This window comes from Anolis sagrei, chromosome 6, assembly GCF_037176765.1.
Source record: "Anolis sagrei isolate rAnoSag1 chromosome 6, rAnoSag1.mat, whole genome shotgun sequence".
Taxonomy (NCBI): domain Eukaryota; kingdom Metazoa; phylum Chordata; class Lepidosauria; order Squamata; family Dactyloidae; genus Anolis; species Anolis sagrei.
The window spans coordinates 64,025,504-64,045,066 of NC_090026.1; the positions used below are offsets into that span (position 1 = coordinate 64,025,504).

At 42.0% G+C, this 19,563-nt stretch overlaps 1 protein-coding gene across 1 annotated transcript in view; it reads right to left on the minus strand.

The window, feature by feature from the left end:
- CNTNAP2 (contactin associated protein 2) overlaps positions 1-19,563 on the minus strand; it is a 1,109,924-nt gene that overhangs the window by 549,951 nt on the left and 540,410 nt on the right. The window contains exon 3 of the mRNA XM_060781556.2: positions 511-704. Coding sequence (XP_060637539.2) covers positions 511-704 — 194 coding nt within the window. The remainder of the gene's footprint in view (positions 1-510; positions 705-19,563) is intronic.

Below are 19,563 nucleotides of genomic sequence, written 5' to 3' on the forward strand. Positions count from 1 at the left end.
ACAACACGGGAAGCCTTCCATGTTGCCACAGCAACTTTCTACATTTCTACTCTACTTGTACCACAGAGCCTGGCTGGAACTAATTTGACATCAAGGGATGGGAGTCAATGAGCACAAGTAGAGTACGACCATCATAGGATTGACACTTTAGCCCATCTAATGAGGTCCTTAGTATTATGGATAAAGGAGCAAATTCTTTCTCTATCAATTGTTCTCCATACCACATATAATTGTATTAATCTTTCTCTTACAGAAGTGATTTTTTGACGTGCCCTTGAATTTCATGAACCATTATCACAAGGAATAAAATATTACCCAAGAATCATCTGCCTTCAGAATATACAGAAAGCATTTTTATCCAAATAGCAGGAAGATATTGTTCTGAAACCATGTAGAAATAAATCACAATAGCTGAGTTGGAACACAACCTAATTGATCACTGGTGAAACATGGTATATTTAAAATACACACATGGAGAGCAACTTGGTGTCATTTGACACAATCACTTACCCAAACATTTCCGTCTTGATGGTATGGCTTCCAGTTTCTTCCTGTATCACTGTAGAGCATTCGGTACTGGGTTACCCAGTCAGAACTGCTGTATCTGCCTTGGGTGGCAATAGCACTGATTTGTTTCCTGTTTCCAAAATCTACTTGCAGCCATTGATAGTGGTCACTGTCTGATGGACACCAGCCTCCAGCCCCTAAGGATTTATAAGGAAAGAAAAATGTTTACATTCTTTCTTGAACAGTAACCACTGTAAGACTTCTCCATCTATATAAATAAAAATGTAATGTTTATTTGTGCTATTCACAGAACTCAGAAACCACTGGGGCAATTGACACCAAATTTGGACACTATGTCCCTAACAACCCAATGTATGTTCTCCACTCAAAAAAACAACGAAAACAAAAAGCAGAAAGGACTTCTAAACTGCATGTCCACAAAGGGGAAACTGCATGACTACAGAGACCCATGGCCACACCCCTCCTCCTCGTGAAGAAATGGCCAGCCGTTAAAGCCAGGTGCACGTGCACAGCCACACACACACACACAAGCGAGTGTAGTGGAGGTGGAGGCAAGCTGCATGCAGCCACTTCTCTTTCCCTCCTATGTCAGGAGAGCAGTCTCCTCCTCCTCCTTTCCCTGTTGGGAAAGCAGCAGCAACGGCAGCAGCAATGGAGCATCCATGCAAGGAAGAAGGGGAGGAGGAGGGGGGGAGGAGGAGGAGGGGGAGGGGGAGGAGGTGAGGAAGGTCCACGGTGCTTGAATGAAGGACCTTCCTTCTCTCCCTCCCCTTCTTTCCTCCCTTCCTTTCTTTCCTTTTCTTCCTTCTCCTTCCTTTCCTTCTTTCCCTCCTTCCCTTCCTTCCTGTCCCTCCTTCCTTCTTCCTTTCCTTCTTTTCCTCCCTCCCTCCCTTTCCTCCTTCTTTACCTTTCTTCATTTCCTTCCCCTTCATTTCCTTCCCTCCTTTTCTTCATCCCCTCCTTTCTTTCCCTCCTTCCTTCTCCCTCCCTCCCTTCCTGTCCCTCCTTTTTTCCTTCCTTCCCTTCTTTCCCTCCCTCCCTTCCTTTTTCCTTCCTTCCTGTCACTCCTTCCTTCTTCCTTTCCTTATTTTCCTCCCTTTTCTCCTTCTTTCCCTTTCTTCATTTCCCCCTCTTCATTTCCTTCCCTCCCTCCTTTCTTCACCCCCCTCCTTTCTTTCCCTCCTTCCTTCCTCCTTCCTTCCTTCCTTCCTCCCTCCCTTCCTGTCCCTCCTTCTTTCTTTTCCTTCCTTCCTGTCCCTCCTTCCTTTCCTTCTTTCTAAGATATAAATACAATATTAAATGGAAGGGACATTCAAGAAGTAATGAGAGAAGGAGGGAAAAAGGGAAAGAAGGAAGGAGAGAAGCAGGGAGGGAAAGAAGGAAAGAAAAAAAGATAGAAAAGCAAGGAAGGAGAGAAGGAAATAAAAAGTGAAAGGAAAAAGAGAGGGGAGGAAGGAGAGAAGGAACAAAAGATAGGGAAGGAAGGAAGGATGCAACCAAAGAGCAAAGAAATGGAGGAAAGAAACAGGTAGAGATGGAAGAAAGAAGAGAGATAGGGAAAGAAAAAGAGGAAAGGAAGGAAAGAGGGAAGGGAGGAGAGAAAGAGGGAGGGGAGGCTGGCCACAGCAACGCATGGCAGGTACAGCTAGTCCTCATAATAAAATAATTAGAGCTGGCCTAATGGCAGCAATGGATGTGGTGACTGGCTTCCTGGAGTGGCATTGGTGCTTTCTCCTCTACACAAAACGATTCTTGACTTATCTACAGGTCATATTAAAATCCATAATTGGGTTACAACATATATCAATCCCATCATTTAGGCCTCAACTTATACATGAGGTTGACTCATATATGAATATAGTTTAACTATTCAAATCTTAATCACGTTACCTACTAATTCCCTTGTCAAATTTGATAAGTCAGAGATAATTGACTGATTTCTTTAACACATCCTCATAAAAGAACAGTTTTAGATTAAATGAGACAGAATGACAATTTTCTCATCTAAGGTTTCTCCCATCCTATAGCCTTTACTGAAAAGTATTGGCTTCAAAGATTTCTTCATTCTAAAGTAAAAAAAAAAAAAGAATTGATAGCTTTCATATTGGCTTGCCAATTCATATGAATGATTTACTAATGTTAATGAGTTATGTAGTAACTTCTAAAACAATGAAGCTACAGATATTAAATGCTAAGCTTTAGCCATCAAGACAATTTAGGGTTCTGAATCTTACAAATGAACAGCATATTCAAAGAAAGGAATGACCTGCTTCCTGCCTCCATGGTTTTCCATCTTATCTTATCTATATAAATAAAAATGTAATGTTTGTTTGTGCTATTCACAGAACTCAGAAACCACTGGGGCAATTGACACCAAATTTGGACACTATGCCCCTAACAACCCAATTTATGTTCTTCACTCAAAAGAACAACGAAAACCAAAAGGAGAAAGGACTTCTAAACTGCATGTCCACAAAGGAGAAACTACATGTCTACAGAGACCCATGGCCACGCCCCCTACTCCTCCTCGCGATGAAACAGCCGGCCGTTAAAGCCAGGCACACATGCATGGCCACACACACACACACACACACAAGCAAATGGAGTTGAGGAGGTGGAAGCAGTCTTCTCCTCCTTTCACTGTTGGAAGAGGAAAGGGCGGATGAGTGCCAGTAGCAGCAACGGAGCAAGGAAGAAGGGGAGGAGGAGGTGAAGAAGGTCCACAGTGCTTGAATGAAGGACCTTCCTTCTCTCCCTCCCTTCTTTCCTCCCTTTCCTTCCTTCCTTTCTTTCCTTTTCTTCTTTCCTTCTCCTTCCTTTCCTTCTTTCCCTCCTTCCCTTCCTTCCTGTCCCTCCTTCCTTCTTCCTTTCCTTCTTTTCCTTCCTCCCTCCCTTTCCTTCTTCTTTCCCTTTCTTCATTTCCTTCCCCTTCATTTCCTTCCCTCCCTCCTTTCTTCATCCCCCTCCTTTCTTTCCTTCCTCCTTCCTTCCTTCCTTCCTTCCTTCTCCCTCCCTCCCTCCCTCCCTCCCTCCCTCCCTGTCCCTCCTTCTTTCTTTTCCTTCCTTCCTTCCCTTCTTTCCCTCCCTCCCTTCCTTTTTCCTTCCTTTATGTCCCTCCTTCCTTCCTCCTTCCCTCCTCCTTCCTTTCCTTCTTTCTATGTAAGATATAAATACAATATTAAATGGAAGGGAAGTAATGAGAGAAGGAGGGAAAGAGGGAAGGAAGGAAGGAGAGGAGGAGGGAGGGAAAGAAGGAAAGAAAGATAGAGAAGCAAGGAAGGAGAGAAGGAAATAAAAAAGTGAAAGGAAAAAGAGAGGGAAGGAAGGAGAGAAGGAACGAAAGATAGGGAAGGAAGGAAGGATGTAACTAAAGAGCAAAGAAAGGGAGGAAAGGAACAGTTAGAGATGGAAGAAAGATGAGAGATAGGGAAAGAAAAAGAGGGAAGGAAGGAGAGAAAGAGGGAGGGAAGGTTGGCCACAGCGTGGCGGGTACAGCTAGCCTTAAAAAAAAAAGTATGCATAAGGGACTTGACAGCAGAACAGAATGTATATCAACCTGTAGGCAAAAGATGAATCTCCTATTGAGGAAAGAGGACGTGTAAGTGTCTTTGGCTTCCCTTTTGATTATATTCATATTCAAGAATGTACAGGATATAGAGGCTCAGAAAGACATTGCCATCCTTAGTAAAGCCGGCTCACTGAAATGGTTAAGTCCCTTCAAACATACTTTTCAAACAGCCGAATACCTAAAGACAGAAATGCCTAAACATCTAAGGAGGGTATTCACTAGAACCAGATTTGAACAGATGGATACAATGGTTAAACATGAAAGGTTTAATCAAGTTCCATATAATGAATGATTCTGTATCTGTGCGGCGACAGAGGTAGAGGATATTACACATGTACTGTTTAGTTGTATTTTTGTACAACAAAGAGAGAAATCAATACCTTGGACCATTCATTACACAGAAGACTCACTGGGATCCCCATATCAAAACTACATTTTTAATGGCTGGCCAGAATGCTAAGATAACACACCAAACGGCTCTTTTTCTTTATAAAGCAATGCAGCTGCGAACTGCATATCTGGAGGCAATTGGGGTAGACTGTAGGGGTGACGTGGATATTTAAACTGGCTTGGGATTGTGCAATAGCTGGCCTATTTTAAGCTTTGTTTTAACCTTTGTTTTTAATTTTTGTGGTTTGAAATTTTATCTTGGCATTTTAATGACGATATTTTCAATTACCTTTTAACATAATCAAGTTTGAATGTATTTATCTCTCCCGTCGCCCACACAGCTGGTGACAAGGGAGAGCTTTGCCTCCTCACCCCGAGGAAGACTAACCCAAAGTAGTTCCAGCCAGAACTACTTTGGGGGGTGGAGCTGGAGGAGATAGCTTCCCTCCAGCTCAGTCTTCTCAAGACGTTGACCCACCACACCCGCCCATTAACAGTGTAATTAATTGGTTGCCCTAGGGAGCCGGATAGGAATTTTTCTCCCTCCTATGTTCTAGGGGTTTTTTTTTCGCCTACTCTACACTGTTAGCAGGTGGCAGATTGGGTTTGGTGGTTTGTTAAATAGGTTTAGCAGAAAAACAACAAAAGGATTTGTATTTGTTGTGCACCCAAGGCACCCCCTTCTGGGGTGAAGGCCATTAACAGAAATATCAATGGATGAAATACTAGCCAAACTGAGATATAAAGATACATGGCCTTAAAATGGGAAGGATCTGACCTCAACAGCCTTGAGGAAGATTCAGCCAACACATTTTCCTACAAGGTTACCCGGGTTTAGGTCACCAGGGGACTGGGTGTTTCGCCCTATTTAGCCGAGGGTTAGGCCGGGAAGGGACGCCACCTCGGCTTTGTGTACTACATATTCATGCCAGGCAAATTTAGAAATTCAGTTACAAATTTAATGGTAACAATAAAGTTGCCTAGTTTTAACCCATCACTTTTGTCTGGTGTCTTCATTTTGGGGGGTTGGCAGGCAAGTTAGTTTACTATTATGGGAGTCTTAGGATAGTGATTATTGCATATTTGTGTATGTTTCTGTTTTTGTCTTTAATGTTGATACGGTCACTGGACTAATCAATAAACTTTGCGTATTCAAGATTGTCAAGAAATTGAACCAGGACAAGTAACTGAAAAAACTGTGCCACTTTTAGAGGGCCACCAATGGTCTTTAGTTATCCCTGGGGAGACATCATAAAAAGCTATAATGTAAACACAATTATATTCACTGTCCCTAGCAGAAGAAAAGAGAGATTGATCAAATCAATCAACGATGATAGAGAATTTGCTAGTTTTTCATAAATAAGTCAAATGCCCAGGCTTTCATATTATTGAACAATACTGCTAAGATCTCTTCCTGAAAGGTAGAGATAAAGGCATCAGAGATAGGAGTTTTTTAAAAAACTATTTTGTTATTAATAACTATTGTGTTACTTCTATTAATGATTGGGCTGGTGCTGATGGTTTCCTAAGAGTCCTAGTGCTCTGTTGGGGGAAGACTGAGCCACAGATCCCCTAACAAATCTGCTTTCTACATGTGCACTGGAGGATATTATGACATTGATGGCATTAATTAATATTCAAATGGCAATCCAGTTAGCTTTTGTATGTGGAATGAAGCAAATATACCATCACAATTTTCTTCTATGAGCAAAATATCTTGGACCAGCCCTGATACTTACAGGATTAATATTGACCATTCTAAAAAGATCCATGAGATATTGCAGCACTCATTTCCATAGAGAACATATCTACACTGACTGATAATCTAAGCCTATCCAGTGTGTTATACAATGAATTGGCCCTGGTAGGGATCACACAGACTTTCCCAGCTTCTGTGGAGATGGGAGGTAGTCCTGACTGCCTAGGGGTGCCAAATACAGTCTGACACTTCTGGATGGCTATGCTAACTCTCTCTTCCTGCACATTTTTGTCCTTTAACATTGGTATTCAGACATTATTAAAACTATATTCAATCCGTAGAAAAGTGAAGATCTTGCAGCAGATAGAAAGGTTCTCTCTATTTGAAACTGTCAAATGTGTTACTGTGAATGAATAATCATTACCCCTCAAAGGAAGGGCATATGTCATACCTTTTCTAGACACACAGCGAAGAGATCGATAGAAGGTTTCCTAGTACTCTTTGATCTATCAAACAGTGTAATGTAGGGAAGTTGGATACTTTGTTCTCTTGGCTTATGGAATCTGTAGCCCCTATTGATCTGAGGTCCAAGAACAGCATTTCTTTCATCAGATACAAACTCTTGGAATATGCTGTTTTAATTTTAAAATTAGTCAGATATTTTCCCATGGGCTGCTATCAGGACCCACATCAGTCTTATATGCTTACGATGGGTATTTTTTAAGTAAGGTCCGTTGGAACATAAGTACACAACAAAAGTTTATTTCAAAAAAGTAATTTTATTTTCAGAAAGTACATACTTCACTCTATTTTTCGACATAGTTGCCAAGTTTGTTCAAACACTTATCATACCTCTGAACCAATTTTAAAATACCCTCTTCATAAAAACTTGCTGCCTGCTCCGATAACCAAATCGTCTGTAATCAAAGAAGGGTGACCGGAGCGGTCCTCATCATGGACATTGTCACGGCCATCTTTGAATTGTCGTACCCACTTACACACTTTGCTTTCACTCATAACAGTATCACCGTACACTTCACAAATCTGTCGATGAATTTCTGCAGCAGGCAGATTCCTTGCTGACAAAAACCGTATCACTGAGCGAACCTCACATGCGGCGGGTGAGTTGATAGTCTTTTTGCACAATGGAGGACCACATGCACAATGGAAGACCTTCTTGCAGCAACACCGGAAGCACTCCAAGTGGCCAGATACTGGTCAAAGGACATATAACCAACTACAAACTCACAAGTTTTGTATTTGTCTGTTTGTTTGCTTTGATCTGTTAGAAATGTAATATAATGGACTGGTTGCTCTGTCACGACAAACAAACAAACAACATTTTTAAAGCACAGAACAGAACTGAGCACAGTTGTTCCCAAGGCATGCCAGTACACAATGCACGCGCTCGTTGCGGTATGCGCGCAAACTACTAGTGTCTCTATAACAAAACGGACCTTACTTAAAAAATACCCCTCATATATTGGGTTTCTTTTCTGCCTTCATTATTTAAGGATAATGACAAAAAAGAAAAGAAAGAATAATGCCTCATTTAATTATGGCAACTGCCCACAAAAAACCTTGTGTCATAAGGCATAGCCAATTAGATTTAACTAAGTAATAGGATCATTATCCAATTTTCTGCTGCCTCCTTTCACTGATGTGGCAATATTCTTAATAGAAATTTACATTATCAACATAAAGGTGAGTGCTTATCATGGTTACACATGCTCGTCAAAGTTTCCCACACTCTCCCCATTTCAGTTCAGTCCCAGAATTAATATTTTCTGGTTTATACGTCTTATTCTCAGATACACGTTTTTGAAGATTAAAATTAATTGTTCAGTCCAATCAGGCTCTGGCCTTCCAGCACATTTTCTGTTTCTAAAGTTTGATTCTTTGACATTTAAAAATTAATATTTTTCAAGAAAGAAACTGCTGTTCAAAGGCTTTCTGATTAAAAAAACCCTCCAATATTTCCATTAGATCAACTATGCTGTGAGTCCAATTAGAATAACTCCCATGGCATGATGCACATTTCTCAATGCTCATTGCCTTGCCAGTCTTCTTAATGGAGTTCAGCCCCAATTCAATTATCTGTCTGCCCTAATGGACAAAAGCAGAGGATGGCAATAGCTGATAGCAAATGTGAGATAAAGATGGTCTTTGAACCAATGGACAGAATTTGAAGTAACTGTATTCAAAACAAAGAAGGCAATGCCTCTCTGGAAAGAGCCCCCAATGGCAAACAAGCATTTAGTAGCTTTGGTTATTTCAACTGACATGTTCCAATAAGCTGTGCCTTCACCATCTGGTCTGCTTTCAGTTACAAATGAAAACATGCAAGAGGAAAAAAATAGAATCATTTCAGAAGGGAATTTCAGTTATGCTGTAGCAGAGCCTTAAAATGCCATATGCAATGTCTCTATTGAGAAGCTACTGGCATGAACTTCTGAGTTTTTTAGATAGAGACAGGTATGGGATGGGAAAGGCGGAACCTTTGCAGCAAAGATAGACTGCAACCACAACGGGACCGTAAAATTTGAAAGAGGCACTTGCCTTTTATATGCAGTTGGCTGGCTATATTCATGGATTCTACATGTTCAACCATTAGGCCTGGGTAACAACGCAAAAATTTGTTTCTAAAATCGATTTGTATTTGGGGTTTTTTTTTGTTTCGATATTTAAAATAATTACAAAATTTTCCCTTTAAAAAGTTCGGTATTTACGAAATTTCGTTAATATTTACAAAACATTTTGTAAAGATGGCGCCCTTTTTTCAATATTTTTTAAATATTTTTTTAATTTAATTATTAATTTGGTAGAATAGGGAGGAGAAATTATTATTAAGGAGGGAAGGCAGGCACTCACTCTGGCGGGCCCTCTCGCTCGCCGCTCGCCCTCTCGCTCGCCCTCTCGCTCGCCCTCTCGCTTGCCCTCTCGCTCGCCGCTCGCCCTCTCGCTTGCCGCTCGCCCTCTCGCTCGCCCTCTCGTTCGCCGCTCACCCTCTCGCTCGCCATCTCGCTCGACCTCTTGCTCGCCGCTCGCCCTCTCGCTCGCCCTCTCGATCGCCCTCTCGCCCTCTCGCTCGCCCTTTCGCTCGCCGCTCACCCTCTCGCTCGCCCTCTCGCTCGCTTGCTCAGCCGGCGCCTTCCCCGCCCTCTCCTCCTCCTCCTCCTCCTCCTCCTCCTCCTCTTTCAGGCTCTGCCTCTGACTGGCTAAGAGAGGAGAGCTCCCAGCAAGCATCGCCAGGCGGCCATCTTACGTATTTCCGAAATGGACGGAAATACAAAAATTTTTGGCGCCTGCCGTTTCGATATTTAAAAACACTTCCGGGTTTAAAAATAAGTTTTGTAATCATTTTGTAATTGCTAAAATTAACGAATATTTAACGAATTACAAAATTAACGAACAAAACCGCCCAGGCCTATCAACCATCCATAGCTTGAAAATATTTTTTGAAATTCAAAAATCAAACATGACATTTTATATAACACAATTTTACAACATCATTGTATGTAATAGGATTTGAGCATCAACAGATTGGTCCTGGAACTAAAACCTAATTGAGGACTCCAGTACGTGTGAAAAAGATCTTGGAGTCCTCGTGGACAACAAGTTAAACATGAGCCAACAATGTGATGTGGCGGCAAAAAAAGCCAATGGGATTTTGGCCTGCATCAATAGGAGCATAGTGTCTAGATCTAGGGAAGTAATGCTACCCCTCTATTCTGCTTTGGTTAGACCACACCTGGAATATTGTGTCCAATTCTGGGCACTACAATTCAAGAAAGATATTGACAAGCTGGAATGTGTCCAGAGGAGGAGGACTAAAATGATAAAAGGTCTGGAGAACAAGCCCTATGAGGAGCGGCTTAAGGAGCTGGGCATGTTTAGCCTGAAGAAGAGAAGGCTGAGAGGGATATGATATCCATGTATAAATATGTGAGAGGAAGCCACAGGGAGGAGGGAGCAAGCTTGTTTTCTGCTTCCCTGGAGACTAGAATTCGGAACAATGGCTTCAAACTACAAGAGAGGAGATTCCATCTGAACATGAGGAAGAACTTCCTGACTGTGAGAGCCATTCAGCAGTGGAACTCTCTGCCCCGGAGTGTGGTGGAGGCTCCTTCTTTGGAAGCTTTTAAACAGAGGTTGGATGGCCATCTGTCAGGGGTGATTTGAATGCAATATTCCTGCTTCTTGGCAGAATGGGGTTGGACTGGATGGCCAAGAGGTCTCTTCCAACTCTTTGATTCTATGATTCTATGATAAAAAAGGCTCAGTATATGTGTATTATCTTCACTGAGGCTAGGCTAGGAAAAGAGAAAACCAAATATCCTTAGCTCTTCATGTTTATGGGTAGATTCACACACACTTTTCCTCAGTATCGCTTCAAGCTTGTGTAATAGGAATGCCTTCTGATGAAATCAGTCTAGAGAGGCCCTGTAACAGTGTTGGATTTATGGAGGGAACTGCCCAAGGTGATGATACTGAATGGACTCTGAAGCAGCACGCTACTACTACTACTACTACTACTACTAATAATAATAATAGTAACAACACTTTATTTATATTCCATCCTTCTCACCCTGAAGGGGACTCAGGACAGATCACAGTACACATACATGGCAAACATTGTATAGACCAGGGTTTCTCAACCTGGGGGTCGGGACCCCTGCGGGGTTCACGAGGGGGTGTTGGGGGGTCACCAAAGACCATCAAAAAACACAATTTTCTTTTGGTCATGGGGGTTTTGTGTGGGAAGTTTGGCCCAATTTTAACATTGGTGGGATTGTAGTTCCCCTACAATCAATGCTCATTGATTGTAGGGGAACTATAAATCCCAGCAACTACAATTCCCAAATGTCGAGGTCTATTTTCCCCAAACTCCATCAGTGCTCAAATTTGGGCATATTGAGTATTTGTGCCAAGTTTGGTCCAGATCCATGATAGTTGAGTCCACAGATGTAGATGTAGATGAACTACAACTCTAAAACTCAAGGCCCATGCCCACCAAACCCTTGCTGTATTTTGCGTTGGTCATGAGAGTTCTGTGTGCCAGCTTTGGTTCAATTCTATTGTTGGTGGAGTTCAGAATGCTCTTTGATGATACGTGAACTATAAATCCCAGCAACTACAACTCCCAAAAGACAAAATCATCCTCCTCCAACACCAACATCCTGCATATCAGAGATTTACATTACAATTCATAACAGCAGCAAAATGACAGTTCTGAAGTAGCAATGAAAATAATGCTACTTCTTTTGGTCACAGGGGTTTTGTGTGGGTTGGGGGTCACCATAACACGAGGAACTGTATTAAGGGGTCGTGGGATTAGAAAGGTTGAGAAACACTGGTATAGACAATGCACAAACAGACAGAACAGAAGGAGGTGCCATGGAAGGTTGGGCTCGAGTCCAAGGGGTGCTGTTGCTCTTTCCTCTCTGACGAAGAGCAATCAGGACTTCCTCCTTCCTTTTGGTCATGCCCAGCTTTTTCTGATCTTCTTTCTTTATGGCATCGTAAAACACCTCCCTCTACTAATTAGTGGTACCTAATTTCTTTAATCACAGCTAAAGCTGTTTTCAAATTGCTTAGGTAAACACTGGATTGGAAATGTTAATGGGCAACAACGTGGAGGTTAGAGGGGTGAAGAATAGGGGGTGAAGCTGTGGAGCAAGGCTTGATAAGAGGTGATGCCAAGAACAGCTGGGAGGAAGGTGGGAGAATGGAGAAGGATGGCATGAAGGACATACAAAAGGAATTATTAAGAGAAAGACTGTGGAAGAAGGAGGGAAGGAGTCAGATAAAACTTTGACTGAAGTACCTGGACTTATCATGGAGACAGATAATAGGCTTGGGCAATCCATGGTTCTAAATGGTTCTAAAGTACTTACAAAACTAAAGTTCTGGTGGTGAAAATTTCAGAACTCTAACAAAACTTTCAAAATGTAATTATTATTTCATTATTGGCGATTTTTATGACAGAACCAATTGGGAACTGCCATTTATAATGAAATTTTGAGAGTTTTGTTAGAGTTTTGAAATTTTCATTACCAGAACTTTAGTTTTGTAAGTACTTTAGAACCATTTAGAACCATGGATTGCCCAAGCCTAACAGATAAGTAAAAGTTTTAATATTACAACTGTCCTAAACCAGAAGGATTTGGATAAGCGGTTAGCCGTAATTGGACTAAATACTAGCTCCATCTAGTGGCTAATGGTTTTTATAATTTCATTGTGCTAAAAATAGCATCAAAATAAACATTGTCATATGTTCTACTGGTTTCAAGGCTACACTTACTATGAAAGAAAGCCAGCTTGTGACAGTGGTGTCCAATGTGGGACATGTTCCAAAGGATCAACCTCTTCAAAACCATATTAGGTTGAATGAGATGGAGCCAGATAATGATCTAGAAGCTTTTATAAACACTTTTGAACATATTGCAACTGCAGTAAACTTGCCATGATGCCATTGGACACTCATCTCAATGCCATGACTGGTAAGAACAGCCCAGGAGGTGGTTGATTCATTAACCACAACCAAGGTTGCTGATTATGAAAAGGTGAAGGTAAATATTTTGAGTACTCTAAACTTGTCTGAAGACGCCTACCAGAGAAGATTTAGAGAGCCAGGACTACTTTACAGGCAGTGGCTCAGAAGTTGAATGCAAGCAGGGGCGGCCCATCCATTACGCAAAGTAAGCGGTCGCAGTACACTTTTTTTTTGCCAGGGGAGCAGAGGCACCTCTGTAAATACCCCTCGACCCCCTCAGCTCACAACAGCCCTAGCAGTCCGGGGGAAGCCTCAGCAACCTATTACGCAAAGTAAGCATTTGCAGTATAGTTGATTGTGCCCAGGGGCACTCTTGAGGCGCTCTTGGGGAAAAATAGACCTTGACATATGCGAGTTGTAGTTACTGGGATATATAGTTCCCCTATTTGGAATTGAACCAAATATGGCACACAGTACTCCCACGACGAACAGAAAATATATATCAATAATTGGTTGGGGGGGGGGCACCAAAATACTGTTTGCTTACCATTGAAAATTACCTAGGGCCGCCTCTGAATGCAAGTAGTGGCTTAAGTTAGCTGTACTGCAAACACCATGGGTTTGGAAACTCGGCATGTCTAGCTAATCCAGAAGGCCAAACTAGACGCAGATGGGTTAGAAGGCAAAAGTATCCTCACTGGCCGGAGAGGATGTCAATGGAGAAAGCAAAGTACTGACATACCACAATTTATTTATTTATTAACTACATTTATATACCGCCCCTCTCAGCCCAAGGGCGACTCGGAGCGGTTAACAATAGGCAACAATTTGATGCCGGTGCAGTTACAGCAAAATTGAAAAAAAAATTAAAACAATCAATTGTGAATACAGGGCATTTAAATTTCATTTTTATTACCCATTCCAGCTCCTGATTGGTTGAAAAACAGTCTGGCTAGGATCAGCATCCTGAGTGGCTCAAGACTCCATCTTCACTTATTGGTTCTTTGTATAGCGGGAAAGTCAATAAATTGTCATGGGATCATTTGAAGTGTCAGTCCATTTAATGATCTAACTCTGAGAGGAACGTGATCTCAAGGGAATGCAGTGTGGCAATACGTAATCAATCAATTTATATAATAGGGTTAGCCTAGTGTACACAATGGATACTAGGGGATGATGTCCATCTTAATATGTGAAGCTGACTTGTGGCATGGGTACTGGGTTTTTACTATAGATAGCCTGTATCTTATCAATGAGACCAAGAAATGGACCCAGGGAGTTCTGACATGCAATCATTGGGAAATTTCCCCTCGTCTCCCAGTCCATTGCGAGATTATGGAAATTAAAGCAGAGTTCTTGGGTGCTACCAGACAACATTCCAGGGACACTTTATACTCGAGGTTAATGCAAGACAAAAGTGGTGGGATCACTGGGTTTTGCAGTGCCTCAGTTTCTATTTTATATATTTTATAATTTGGAGGTTCAATTTCTCAATATCAGTGCAAAGTGCTACTCAAGTGGTGGAACAAGTATTGTTGGAGTACAGAATTACAGAGTTGGAAAGATAAAGTGAGGTATAAATGACTATAATAATCACGATCATAATAACCTCCTTCTGCACAGGAAAAGCACAAGCAAAGCACCCCCGACAGATGACCATTCAGCCATTTTAAAAGCATCTGGAGAAAGAGCCTAAATGACACTCACAGGCAGTGAACTCCACAGTTGAACAGCTCTTACAGGTGGGAGGTTTTTCCTAATGTTCAGAAGAATCTCCTTTCCTGTAATTTGAACCCATTGCTCCAAGTCCTAGTCTCCAGGTTGGCTTGACGCGCCTTTCTCTTTGCACGTTTCTCCCTTTGGCCCTCCATTCGTGCGTCTTCAAATTCTGCAGCACTGCTGGTCACAGCTGACCTCCAGCTGGAGCGGTCAAGAGCCAGGGCTTCCCAGTTCTCAGTGTCTATGCCAGAGTTTTTAATGTTGGCTTTGAGCCCATCTTTAAATCTCTTTTCCTGTCCACCAACATTCCGTTTTCCATTCTTGAGTTCAGAGTAGAGCAACTGCTTTGGGAGACGGTGGTCGGGCATCTGGAAAACGTGGCCGGTCCAGCAGAGTTGATGGCAGAGGACCATCACTTCAATCCTGGTGGTCTTTGCTTCTTCCACCATGCTGACGTTTGTCTGCCTGTCTTCCCAAGAGATTTGCAGGATTTTCCGGAGGCAGCGCTGATGGAATCGTTCCAGGAGTTGCATGTGACGTCTGTAGACAGTCCACGTCTCACAGGCATATAGCAGGGTTGGGAGGACAATAGCTCTATAAACAAGCACTTTGGTATCCCTACGGATGTCCCGGTCCTCAAACACTCTCTGCTTCATTCGGAAAAATGCTGCGCTTTCAGAGCTCAGGTGGTGTTGTATTTCGGTGTTGATGTTGTATTTCAGTGTCGATGTTGACTTTGGTGGAGAGGTGGCTGACAAGGTAGTGTAAATGATCAACATTTTCTAATGTTACACCATTAAGCTGCATCACTGGCATTGGAGAGGGGTTGGCTGGTGTCTGCTGGCACAGCACCTTGGTTTTTTCAATGTTCAATGACAGGCCAAGCTTCTCGTATGCTTCTGCAAAGGTGTTTAGAGTGGTTTGTGGATCTTCTTCTGAATGCACACAGATGACTTTGTCATCAGCATACTGGAGTTCTATAATAGATGTTGTTGTAACCTTGGTTTTGGCTTTCAGTCTGTTGAGGTTGAATAGCTTGCCATATGTCCGATAGATGATTTCCACTCCGGTGAGAAGCTTCCCATCAACAAGGTGAAGTATCATAGCGATGAAGATGGAGCTATTTAAATAGCTGCAGATCTCATATGCTTCTATTTGCCTCAGTTCTTGCAAAATCATTTTGTTGGCATCGGAACTCTTGGTCATCTGTTCCACTCATCTTTTGTGTTTGATCCGTTTGATTTGGACCTGGATCTCAATCTACTTGCTACCTAAAACTCAGCCCATATAAGAAATTGCCCTTTAATTTTTTTAAAAAAATGCAACATCTCCCTTTGGCCACACTATGTCGCTGCTTCAGTTTCCCCCCAACAGCTCGGCTATACTTGCAAGTACCCAGCTTGGAATACTAATCAGCTCTGGAAACTTTCACTTTGCATTGCTGAGCTCAGAGTGCACAGTAAATTAAAATTAGGTTTCACTTCCTTTTCTCACAGGGTTGGTTGCAACCTTAATCTAATCTTTGCAGATAAGGTAATTGTTTTTTCCCCACTAGGCTTGCTCTGACTTTAGTGTAGTTCATGGCAATACAGTTCAATTCAATCCAATCCAGTTATAAGCAATTACGTATTAACATTTCTTGTCGGTTTTTCTGCAATTAAAGAAGTTATAAAATAAGTTTTACATTACTAGTTCTTATGAATTTCCTAAGTGTATTTTTAATAAAGCGATGCTTCTCAGTTTAAGTTGTTTCCACTCATTTTTAAATTGCAGAAATTTGAAGTTACCTAGTACCATCAGCTGGCCTGTCTGGATGAGGACGACCAAGCTGAAGATTAATCCCGACAAGACAGAGGTCCTCCTGGTCGATCGTAAACCAGACCGGGGTATAGGGTGGCAATCTGTGCTGGACGGGGTTCACACTCCCCCTGAAGACATAGGTCCACAATTTGGGGGTCCTCCTGGGTTCTTCACTTACGTTTGAAGCGTCGGGAGTGGCTGAGAGGGCCTTTGCACAATTAAGACTCATGCGCCAACTGCGACCATACCTCGGGAAGGTAGATCTGGCCAAGGTGGTCCATGCCTTAGTCACCTCTAGACTGGATTACTGCAAAGCACTCTACATGGGGCTGCCCTTGAAAACGGCCCAGAAATATCAGATGATCCAACGGGCGGCAGCCAGGTTGTTAACTGGGGCTCCTTACAGGAAGCGGTCATCCCTCCTGTTCAAGGAGCTCCACTGGCTGTAATTCACTTACCGGACCCAATTCAAGGTGCAGGTTCTTACCTACAAAGCCTTGAACGGTTTGGGACCCGCCTACCTGCGCATCTCTGTATACGAACCCACACAATCTCTTCGTTCATCTGGAAAGGCCCTCCTCTCGATCCCGCCAGCATCGCAGGCACAATTGGTGGGGATGAGAGAGAGGGCCTTTTCAGTGGTGGCCCCTCAACTCTGGAACTCACTCCCTAAGGACATCAGGCAGGCCTCAACCCTGGCAGTTTTCAGGAGGAGCTTGAAGACGTGGTTGTTCCAGTGTGCCTTCCTGGATTAAAGATCCCATAGCAATTTGTCCCTCTAAAGCACTTTACATTTTTAGGTCTGCTCATATGTCTTTCCACAAACGCCACTATCACCTTTTCGTCCATGTTCAGCACTATTTCCAATTTTAATTTTACATTTGGCTTTCCCATAGTTTGAATTGTATTTTGTTTTAATTGTATTCCCCGACTTTGGAATGCCCTTCCAAAAGATCTTCGACAGGCCCCTACCTTAGCAGCTTTCAGAAAGAACCTAAAAACTTGGCTGTTCCGATGTGCCTTCTCAGATTAGGAATCCCCTATCCCAAGTCCTAGAAGCACTTTAGTACAATTAATATTCTGCACACCGCACTATTTTATCCTACGTTCCTCCTGCCATTCCAGCACTTTTAACCCTGTACCCCTTTGCACTGGCCGGCCCAGTTTTAAGGTGTCTTGATGTATTGTTATTGTTGTTATTTGCTTAATTATTTGATTTGCTTTGTTGTTATTTGCTTAATTATTTGATTTGCTTTGTCTATTGTTGTGTTATGTTTTTATTGTATTGTGTTCTGAGGCTTCGGCCTGTGTAAGCCGCATCGAGTCCTCCGGGAGATGCTAGCGGGGTACAAATAAAGATAATAATAATAATAATAATAATAATAATAATAATAGTTATATGTTTTATTTTAATTGCTTGTATTGTTGTGATTATTGCTTGTATTGTTGTGTTCAGGCTCGGCCTCATGTAAGCCACACCGAGTCCCTTGGGGAGATGGTAGCGGGGTACAAATAAAGTATTATTATTATTATTATTATTATTATTATTATTATTAAGCACAAATTAATCTTTTTTTCTGGGACTAAAAGAAAGTAGCTAGCCATCACTCATGTCAATATCAATCTGGTCCACCTGCAGCAGGATGAAATAGCTTGGCCAGTGCTAGTGCTAATAACAAGAATCCTCCCAGCCTCCCCTACAATTGAGGCAATTTTTGACCTGTTGCATGGTCCAACAAGGTTAAACTATGGCCAGTATCCATTCCTTTAACACAGTGCTAAAGAAATGAATCCATTGACTCCTTTCTATTGGTTGGAATTTTCAGTCCTTTTTTGTTGAAGCTTCTATAATATAGTCCGATGTTACTATTAATTTCCTGATGATTTGCAGAAAATATGTGTGGGGTTGTGAAAATGATTAGCAAAGTAGATTAAAAGATAGAAGACTGAGGGAGGGAATCAGAGAAAAGAAAAGAGTATCAGTTTATCATATCATGGTATCAGGGCTGTAGCCAGAAAAAAAAATTGGGGAGGGTTGAAATTTTCGGGGGGGGGGGGTTGAAAATTTCAGGGGGGGGGGTGAAACCTGTCTCCTAGCTCACACTGAAGCAAAGAGCACAGCAAGGGGCAGAGCAGCCTTCAATAGCCTGCAGCTCCACCCCTGTCAACCACCTCCACCAAGTCTGGCCTCCTTAATGAGAGCATTCAACACCCCCCCCCCCCCCCAACTTGGTTGCTTTGCTACATTGGCTATTGCTGCAAATAATGACAGTGTGAATAAATTGTCAATATTTGCTTGAGATAGTACTTGCAGTTCTGGAGGGACTCTTAATTTTTTGCGTCTCATAGACTTAGCATGGGGATTTGGTTAACTAGTTAAAATTCATGAGTAAACCATGAGTAAACCCCCCCCCCCCCTCGCTACAGGCCTGCATGGTATGTCTCTTCTGTAAAGCTGAAGGAAAGACTTTAGGGAATTTGTTTGCCATGATTTGACTTAAGAAGTGAGTCATGTACAAGGAACCGACAAAGCACCTTTTGATCATAGGCTGGAGGAGATCCCAGAGCCAAATAGGGATACATATCTTTAAAAAGGAATGTTGGTGAAAGAATGCCACCTGGTGAGAAGCCATGAAATGTATAAGGTACAGGTCCACTATGCATCTCCCAATTTTTACTTTTTCTCCCTAACAAATCTCTGTTTTCTAAACTTCCCAACCTGTGTCTATTTTTGGCTAGCAGAGTGGGTAAAATTTGGGGCACACATTCTTAAGGAGTTGGTTTGTAGGTGCCATTATTTAGATTGCTCTAGTCAGTGTTTTCTTGTCAAAAAGTTACATCTGTGAAAGTGCTGGATCAAACCTATTCAACAGAGTTTCATAAATTCATTCCTCTGTCATATATGTCCAGTAGGGCTGGGCAACCACGGAAAAATTCGTTTCTAAACTTGATTCGTTTTTAGGGGGTTTTTGCGTTTCGTTATTTAAAAGAATTCCGAAATTTTCCTTAAAAAAAGTTTGATATTTATGAAATTTCGGAAATTACGAAACAATTTCGAAACAATTACGAATCGATTACGAATCGATTCGTTAATGGCGGCCGCGATCGTGCAATACGCTAAAAAAACTTCTGAAGCTTCCCTCTCCCTCTGTTGTTGACTGTTGGTGTGATAATTATATATTTTTTCACTGAGAAAACAAACAGCAACCTTAAAACTTGCACCAGACATGCGGAAATAATAACGAAACATTTACGAATCAATAACGAATCAATTCCGAAACAATTACGAAACGAATTGGAAAAATTTGTTTCGTTTTTTAGTTGCTCCTGAATGGTTCAATATCGCTTCATTATAAAAAAAAA